Source organism: Myotis brandtii, unplaced genomic scaffold (assembly GCF_000412655.1).
Source record: "Myotis brandtii unplaced genomic scaffold, ASM41265v1 scaffold1203, whole genome shotgun sequence".
NCBI classification, from domain to species: Eukaryota; Metazoa; Chordata; class Mammalia; order Chiroptera; family Vespertilionidae; genus Myotis; species Myotis brandtii.
In genome coordinates, this window is record NW_005354183.1 from 61,121 (window position 1) to 71,483 (window position 10,363).

Here is a 10,363-nt window from a genome sequence, read left to right on the forward strand (position 1 = left end):
CGCACACACACACACACACACACACACACACACAAAGCACCGTCTTCCTAAATTATTCAAATGTACTTAGTGCTTCTGATTTCAAAACCTTTCCACAAGTGTACAGCAAACATCACTGTGTTTCTTGGTGGTTTCTCACAATAGGTGCAGTTTCCATGTTTGTGCTCAGCTCCCCCTGCAGTTTCTGTCACTGTGTCACCCAGCACACAGTAGTACATTGCAGAATCTGACTGGTGGGCTGAGGCTTTCTCCAAGTGGAAGGCATTTGGTTGTTTTTGGTATGTGGCTTCAAAACCTTTGTTTCTTCCCTTCCCATTGGCTGTTGCGGCTTTCAAGAGGAACTGTGGACTTTCTCCAGGATACTGAACATACCAGAAAAGAGTGGGGTACCCTGTGGCTGAATAAGTACAATTCACAGTCAGGGGAGCCCCTTCTAACAGAGTCACTTGGCCTTCCATCTGGGTCACTGAGTCTCCATGGGTTTGTCCTGGAGAAAAAGAAAAGAAATCTATATTATCCTGGACATGACACTCGGAAATAAAATTATGGTTAAAGAACTTGCTAATTTAATAAAAGAAAGAATCCATATTTTAAAAGGTATGTTACTTACCAAACACTAAGAGTACCACAGTCACTAAGCCCAGAGACGAGTTCATCTCTACAATGTCACCTAAATACTGTTCTTGATTCTTAACATGAAGAAATGTTAGAGTCACAGTGAAACAATAAACTGAAGCCTACATTTCACACAGGAAATGTGTTTGTGTTGGGAAACAGCACCTCCTGGTGGAGAGGAACTGAAATGGAATGCATGGCTCTTTTTTTTTTAATTAACTTTTTTTTTTTCAATTACAGCTGACATAAAATATTATATTAGTTTCAGGTGTACACCACAGTGATTAGACATTATATACCTTATTAAGTGATCAATCTTGTACCCATGAATGGTTATTAGAATCTTGACTATTTTCTCTATGCTTTACTTTACATCCTCATGACCATTCTTAACAACCAATTTGTACTTCTTAATTCCTTCACCTTTTCCACCCATCCCCCCACTTCCCTCTCATCTGGAAAACATCAAAATGTTCTCTATATGTATGAATCTGTTTCTGTTTTATTTGTTGATTTATTTTGTTGTTTAGATTCTATTGCTGATAGATATGTATTTATTGCCATCTTATTGTTCATATTTTTATCTTTTTTTCTTGTTCTTCTTAAAGAAGACCATTTAACATTTTATGCAATACTGGTTTGGCAGTTAAGAACTCCTTCAGCTTTTTCTTGTCTGAGAAGCTCTTTATATGTCCCTTGATTCTAAATGATAGTTTTGCTGGATAGAATAATCTTGGTTGTAGGCCCTTACTGCTCATCACTTTAAATATTTCTTGCCACTCCCTTCTGGCCTGCAAAGTTTCTGTTGAGAAATCAGCTGACAACGTTATAGGAGCTCTCTTGTAGTTAACTAATTGCTTTTTTCTTGCTGCTTTTAAGGTTCTCCTTTTGTCTTTAAGTGTTGCATTTTAATTATAATGTATCTTGGTGTAGACCTATTTGAGTTCATCTTGTTTGTATGTCTATTGCCTTCAACAAGTTAGGGAAGTTTTTAATTTTTATTTTTTTCAAATAGGTTTTCGACTTCTTGGTCTGTCTATTCTCCTTCTGGTACACTTCCCATGATACAAATACTGGTACACTTGAAGTTTTTCCAGAGACTCCTTACATTATCCTCATTTTTAAAATTATTTTTGCTTTTCTGATTGGATGTGTTTTGTTTTCGTGTATTCCAAATCACTGATTTGAGTCTCAGCTTCATCTACTCTACGGTTGGTTCCCTTTAAATTATTATTCATTTCAGTTAGTGTATCCTTCATTTCTGACTGGCTCATTTTTATGGTTCCCATGTCCCATTTTATGCTGTTGAAGTTCTCTGTAAATTCATTCATTCTTCCCCTAAGTTCATTGACCATCCTTATAACCAGTGTTTTGAACTCTGTATCTAGTAGATTGCTTGTCAAAATTTTGTTTAGTTGTTTTTCTGGAGTTTTGTTCTGTTCTTTCATTTGAGACATGTTTCTTTGTCTCCTCACTTTGGCTGCCTCCCTTTGTTTCTATGCATTAGGCAGAGCTGCTGCATCTCATAGGCTTGGTAGAGTGGCCTAATGTAATAGGTATCCTGTAGGGTCCAGTGGCACAGCCTCCCCCTTCACCTGAACTGGGCACTCCAGGTGTGCCCCCACCCCTGTGTAGGCTCTGTACACCCTCCTCTTGTAGGTGAGCCAACGAGATTGTTGTTAGCACATCAGGGGGAGGGATTTATCCCAGGTCAATCTGCTGCAAGGGATTTACCCTCATGGAGAATCAGCTGTGCAAGGGTCCACCCCACAGAGCAGGACTTACTTCAGTGGGACTTTGGGGGCTGCTAAGTTTGCCCCTTGAGTTTGTCACTTGTGGAGGTGATAGGGTGGTGCTTCGACGAGTCTGAAACTGTCCGTGGGTTGAATTGGCTTCGGGGCCTCCCAGGAAGTGCAGGCCAAGGTCTGCCACTGCCTGTGTTCTGCCTGGGACCACCTGGCATGAGCTACAAAGCAACCTGAAGATGTCTGTTATTTATGCTGTGTTTGGAGGTGTCTGGAAGAGGCCAAGCTATGAACCAAGGCTGGCTAATGCTAGTGTCAAGTCTGAGGCCACTTAGGAAGAGGTATGGGGTATGCCAAGGCCAAATGCTGTTTGTTGGAAAGATTTGAGAGAAGTCTGAAGCATAAGCCAAAACAGGCTATTCATATGGAAAAGCCACTGGAAACAGCTTGGGTGGGTCTACAGGTTGGGTGGGGCAGGTCTCAAGGAATTACTAGGGTGGGGAAAAGAATGATAGCCAGGTTGATGGAGACTCAGCTATGACTCTGTGGAGAAAGGCTAAAAAAGAAACAATGGCCTTTGTCCAGGAGAAAGCTGCCCACCAGCTCTTGCTCTGATGCCAGACATTTTAGGTCCTTCCCGTATGTCTCTGGTGCCTGTTGAGCTCTGCCCCAGTGCTAGCGGTCAGAGAGAGTCCTAATAAGACCATGCATGGGCCTATAAGAACAACCTGAAACTCGAAAAGCCCTTCTCTCCTCCCCCCCACTCCCCTTAATATCACTCAGTCTCAATCCCTGCTGGTTTTTACAGCCAGAAGCTATGGCGACTTCTCTTCCTGAACTGGAACCCTGGGCTGGGGGTCCTGGTGTGGAGCTGGGACCCCTCACTCCTCAGGGGGCACCTTGGCAGCTGAGATATATCCCTCCCAGTTTTTATCCACTATACGTGGGTGTGGGACCAACCTGTTCTGTATTTCCATCCTTCCTACCAGTCTCGATATGGCTTTGTTATTGTATGCCTAGTTGCAGGACTTCCATTCAGCTAGATTTCAGGCAGTTTCAAATGATGGTTGTTCTGTAGTTTAGTTGTAATTTTTATGTGGTTGTGAGAGGATGGGAGTAGTGCATTTACCTATACTGACATCCTGACCAGGGGGGGATACATGATTCTTAGGCTCCTCCTAAGTGGCATACGTTCTCATCTGTGACTTTATTTATGTCTCATAAAAAAATCTGGACAATGACTATTATAGGTTCTCAGGTCTATTTATTTTCTTAGAATAATGCCTGACATGGGAATCCTTTAACAGAGCATCTGAGTGTATATCTATAGTTGGAAGATATCAACTTTTTTGAGCATTTTAATGCAGTATTTTATATACTCATGTATCCATTGTGGGCCTGCCTACAATTCATTGAATGTCAAAAGGGTTTGGGGTTGAAATTAGAGAACTATAAAGAAGTCAAATCTTTATTGAGTGATCTTCACTTTTTACCACTATACCCCAATATAGAACAGTGACTGACATTTATTAGATTATTACTAAATGTTTTAAAAATTATACAGAAATAAACAGTCTTTCATTGAGGATTCACTACTACATGAGATACAGTATTCCTTGATTTAAAAATTATACAATTATAAAGAATGCTATTTTTTTTTAATGAAAGCTTTTCAGGGGGAAAAAGTCACACTGTCTTATCAATAGTCAAATATTTCTGAATTTCAGAATCATTAAAAATAAAAAGTATGAATCCTAGACAGAAGAAACATCATAATTTAAGTTACCAAATCACTAAAAAATGAACTGAGATTAGTATCTTATCCTCTCATTATTTCATTCACTCCAAGGTAAAGCAGCTAACCTATCTGGGTCAGGTATAGCCTCAAAAATGCTTTCTACTACCATCCATATGCCAAATTTTGTGGCCAAACTTTAATCAAATAATTCTCCCTGACAGGATAGAGAGCCCCAAAGATGTGGATTTACAGCAAAAGCCTGGAGCATAAGTTAAGGCTCTCTTTTTTCCCAGCTTTTCAAATTGTTAAAGCTATACCAGCTGATATTCATGCAATAGCGGATATGTGTGAATTATTTAAAATTATAGATTCTTGGACCTCACCACTAATTTTATGAATCATATTTTCCAGTATTGAGACCCACCAATTTGTAATGAATAAACCTCGCCCACATAGTTTTATTGCAGTCAACCTTATATTCGTTTATAAGATCTCATTTGTGATAACTGTCCTAGAGATTAATAGTTTTCAAAGACCAGGGAGAAATCTCTGGGATGCATGGACGAATGTCCCTATGACTACACAAATTTTTAAAATGACTCTTTTTCTATGAAGTGCCAGCATCAAAAGGAAGCAATTCTTTAATTCCCTTTTTACAACCATTCATTTATAAAACAAAATAAAACTCTAAGGTTATCAGGATAGAGTTCTGGAGAAGGACACATCTTTCTGTAAGGCCCTGTAAACATTATCCATAGACATGTACATGGAAGCTCAGCTCTTTCCTGTAGTTCTCTCTCCAGAGATTTAGATAAAGATGCTTCATTGATCCTCAGAGTCCATGTGTAAATAGTCTCCTAGATGTACTCTTAAGAAATTCAGGCCCAGATAGATAATTTCTCCTCCACCTTCCAAATGACATTGTCAAAACCCACCACAAAATTATGCTAGAAAGGAATTCTGGAAAGGCAGCTATGAACTTCTATTCTGATATACGAGGAGATAAAAATAAGTTGGGATGATGCTGTTTTGAAAGTAAACTATTTAGCCTATGGATGTACAAAGTCTTTCATTAAGATACTGATGGCACAAACCATGCCAACAGCACCAACCGCAACGATTGTTATCTTATGCTGGGGGCTTTGTTCTTCCTTGAGAAGATTCACAAGCAGTTGATCCTTGAGAGTTAGAACCAAAAGGAATCAGGAGTACATGGTGGGCAGCCAACCCAAATTTCCTTTTGGATTAACCAACTTTTGATTTTAAAACAATTACATCTAAAAATGAACATGAGTAAAATTGTATATTGAAGAGAAGACTGATGATTTGATCAGCTGCTATGTTCAGTCCTTGCATCTATGATGAAACTGGATGTTGGCACTTATTTTAAAATACTACATGTAATTGTTTTGTATCATAATCATATGATGGTTATGTGATCTATACAATGTATTCAAAATTCACAGAACTGCCCTGGCTGGGTAGAGCATCGTCCAGGTACACCAAAGTTGTGGGTTCAATCCCCAGTCAGGGCACATACAAGAATCAACCAGTGAATTCATAAATAAATGGAACAACAAATTTATGTTCTCTCTATATATATACAAATTTGAGCTCTCTCTCTCTCTCTCTCTCTCTGCCCCATAATCACAGAACTTTACACCAAAAATAGTCATTTTGATATGATTATTTAAAATAAAAATTAAAAACACTGAGATCAAAATGGTGAAATATGAATTTTCTACCATCTTCCCTTACCAAAAAACATTACATAATATTACAATCATACACTAAATTGAGTGCCTTTGAGAAAGCCCAGGAGTTCAGCAGAGAAGCTACACTGTGGGAGAAACACATGTGGAAGCAAACCTGAGACTGGGAGCATTTTAAAGGGCAAGAAGACCAATTTCACAATACCCTAGTCAAACATCCACCCTATGCAGCACTGCTCAGTACCAAGAGAAATTTTCTAGGTCTTTGACTTTCCCATGGGAAAAGTGAGAGCATGTGACTGAGTACCTAGCTCCCCCAGTTTGGGGGGACACTGCAAAAGAGACACACCTCTTTCTTGCCTCATCCAGAATACTGAAGTGTGCTGCCCAAACAGGAAGTGGGGAGCTCCTGGGAGAACAGCAGCCAGGGCTCTCAGTGGGCAGTAATGGGACACAGATCTTATTAACCACCACACAGACACCATCAGGAACCTGCCCACAAGCTGCTGAGAACACCTTGCCTGTGGAACCCCACAACTGGCCCCCCAGCACCCCCAAAGCTCAGCGCCTCACCAACACACCATCCCACCCAGCTACCATTGCACACAGGAGGGCAACAAGAGTGAACTCCTGAACACAATGAGATACCACCTCACACCTGTTATAATGACCATTATCAACAAGACAAAAAAATAACAAGTGTTGGAGAGGTTGTGGAGAAAAAGGAACCCTCATGCACTGTGGAATACAAATTGATACAGCCACTCTGGCATACAGTATAGAGGTTCCTCAGAAAATTAAACAATCAGTGACCATATAACCCAGAAATCCCTCTTCTGGGTATCTATCTGAAAAATTTGAAAACATTTATTCAATAAAGATATATGTATCCCTATGTTCATTGCAGCTTTGTTCACAATGGCTATAACATGGAAACAAAGTGTCCTTAGATAGATGATTTGATAAAGAAGATGTGGCACATATATACAAGGAATACCACTCAGCCATTAGAAAAGATGAAATACTGCCATTAGTGGCAACATGGATGGATCTTGAGAATATCAAGTGAAGTAAAATAAGTCAGAGGGAAAAAATCAAGAACCATATGATTTCATTCATATGAGATATAAAACTGTGGGATATGAAACTAAAACAAAAAGATAAAAACAACAACTCATAGACACAGACAAGAGTATGGTATTTACCAGGAGGAATGAAAAAGGGGGGTGGGAGGGAAATAGAAGAGGGTAATGGGGTTCAAATATATGGTGTTTAAAACAGACTTGACTTAGAATGGTGAACACACGATGCAATATACAGATGATATAGAGCCGCACACTTGAAACCTATATAATTTTATGTCACCCCAATAAATTTAATACATTTTTAAAATGATCTTTTGCAAATGGCTCGTAAGCATACACAGAATGGGCTTCACGCTATAGGACTAGATGAAACCACATAAATTTGAGCAATCAACACTGTCCTAAGGAAAGCAAGTAAAAGGGAGGTTGTCAGCACCCAGTTTGGCTTTGCAGGATCAAGAGAGAGACAAGTTTGTAGTAAATTGACCAGAAATGGTAGAAAAATATGCACTACTTATGGTGAAGATTTAAAGCTAGAGTGTGTCTAAGTATGTACTGACTCTGCACATCTGGCTAGAGCATTTCTTTTTCTTCCTTTAAATCAGGGGTGGGTACTGTCTGGCCCTGCCTAAAGAACTGCAAGCAGGACTTGAAGTTCAATAAGTCTAGGAGCTTTTTTCCAGCCCACAGGCTGTATAAGGCCCAGGAAATCATTTAGTCTGGCCCTGCCTAAAGAACTGCAGGCAGGACTTGAAGTTCAATAAGTCTAGGAGCTTTTTTCATAGCAACGTAAATTTATATTAAGTGAATTATATTAAACAAATGATGTTATAAATATCCAAATGGTCCTTAGCAGAATAAAGTTTCCCCACCCCTGCTTCAAATAAATTTTTACATAAGTATGATAAAGCAGTTATTCCACAGTAATTTCACCCTCTCGCTTTCTCTTCTAACTTGTTTAAGAAGAATAATCCAATAAAAGAGAAGCCATACATCTCTGTTCCTCAATCAGTATTGGATGAATGATGTTATAAATATCCAAATGGTCCTTAGCAGAATAAAGTTTCCCCACCCCTGCTTCAAATAAATTTTTACATAAGTATGATAAAGCAGTTATTCCACAGTAATTTCACCCTCTCGCTTTCTCTTCTAACTTGTTTAAGAAGAATAATCCAATAAAAGAGAAGCCATACATCTCTGTTCCTCAATCAGTATTGGAAAGAATGTAGCAATCAAGAAAAAACCTTGCTTTTACTGGACTGGAGCTAGTGGTTATAGTGAGGGAAATAATAAAACCCAACCATTGAGGTGTTGGGCGACAATACTGGCCTTTTTTGTTCACATGTTGTAAACCTAATTTAATCTGATGACTTTCCTTATAAGAACAAAACAGTTACCTAAAACAAAACAAAACTTAGTCAGAGGGATCATCTCACCATAGCAAAAGCTAGTTACGTCCATCCTTAGGAATAATATAAGAGATCTCAAAAATAGCCTACACTGACCAGAGGTGGGAGAATTAGGGAATTGATTATATATGCAATATCTTTCATTCCAGTGATTTATCTGTAACACTAGAAAAAGGTAATTTTTTTAAAAAAAGAAAAAAGAAGGTTGTGGTTAATAATTTTCATTCAGTCAAAGCACGAAGATGAGGCAAGGAGATTTGTAATAAGCTGTCCCTAAATTAGCCCAATGCATTTGTTCAATCCACTAATAATAGTAATGCGGCTGATCAATACATACAAATAAAATTCCCATAAACTTCAGAAAGTAATATTTCAATAAAAATGGGGGGATATTACAAGCCTGGGAATAAATTTAATTATCTTAAAATAATGAAGCTTTATCTAGTATGACAAAGATATCAGTGGAAAGAAATAGTATGTTCTTAAACAATGGATAATCAAATATACACATTAAAAAGATTTGTTATTCACCAATTGATTTATAAATTTAATTCTATCATAAAGCTTAAGTGAAAATTATGAATCAATAGAAGAATTCACCTTTCCTTAACAAACATCTATAATAATCAATTATGTAAAAAGTTTGTGTTAGATACTACAGCTATAACAGTGAATAAAACGCAAGTCTGTCTTTTAAATTCTATGAGAAAGTAAATGTGAACAGATATATATAGAATTTGGTAAAAGAGAATAGATTTGTGAGTTTAATCTGACGCTCACATTCTAAAATCACATCTGGTCCGAATTTTCTCAAAAACACAAATAAAATATAGAATCTCTGGGCTCTAAAAGAAAACCAAGTCACATTTTTCTTAACAAAAAAGTGGTCAGAGCACATAGAAAGGATTGTTGCAATTGGCCACAATTATAGAAGAAAATTAATATAAAAAATTAAATTTATTACAATCACAGACCTATTTAAAAGGAGATGTTTGAAAAGACTTGAAACAGAGAATACTCAACTCAGGATATAAGAAGTGAAAAATCATGAATCTAATAACAATGAAAATTTATAGAGCAATCCAAATATTAGCAACATTATCTAAATAACGAATTATTAATTTTATATTTTTAGTATTTATATATTTTCTATATTTGAAATAGAGGGTGGGGCAAAAGTAGGTTTACAATTGTAATACAAATAAATAATGCAATATTAGTAAATTATAATACAAGAATAAACTCTGCTTGGTGTACTCATGACTGTAAACCTACTTTTTACCCTACCCTGTATAATGACTTAAAATCAGAAAAATAAATGCCATTTTCAAAACACAATATTATCTTTAATAAATATTATGATATTGATACTAAGGAGTTTTATAGGAGAGATATCTAAATAGCAAATGTAAAGTCATCTTTAAAGTCTCAATTTCAACATTATGCAACAGTCATTGAACAAAATGTTCTAACACTTCCTGGGTCATCTTAAAACTAACCTTCCTATTATGTGTTTTTAACATACAACACATTAGATTCCACTTGCAGACAATTTCACAAATGCTATGCTTGCAGGTCTGTCCCAGGCAGAGGGGGCTGCCCCACTCACAGGTTTGTGTACAGGATGCAGGTGCCTGGGAAGCAATGTGTACTCGCTGCACAGAAGTAGACAGCTGAGTCTCCAGGTTGGGTGGCTGCGATGTGAAGGGAGAGATGCTTGGTTGCCTTATTAAAGAAAACAGTGAGTCTTCCAGCTTGGATTTTGTCCTTATTTGAACGAATGTCTATACTGAGCTGGGGACCTTTTCCAAGTTCTTGTTTATACCAAGGGAAGTAGTTTGAGGCACTGTCTGAATAAGAACAGTTGATAACAGCAGTGTTTCCCTCCTGGACATTCAGGGTAGAAGGATGCTGATCCACTTTCTCTCCATGGCTGACCCCTATGCAGAAAGAAAAAGCCAGAGGAAGGAAAACAGTGACCAAATCATTATGCTTCAGAATTTTCTTTTTCTACAGTAACTTTTTATAAGGAAGTCTGAATAAATCCAGTGTTGGCTTC

The 10,363-nt window shown here is 37.7% G+C and overlaps 1 gene segment (V, D, J or C); it reads right to left on the bottom strand.

The window, feature by feature from the left end:
* Window positions 1-56: 56 nt before the first annotated feature.
* Window positions 57-670, bottom strand: LOC102246382. The segment is given in 2 exon segments: window positions 57-487; window positions 611-670. Coding segments are annotated over 2 exon segments (477 nt in total).
* Between the last annotated feature and the right edge of the window lie 9,693 nt (window positions 671-10,363).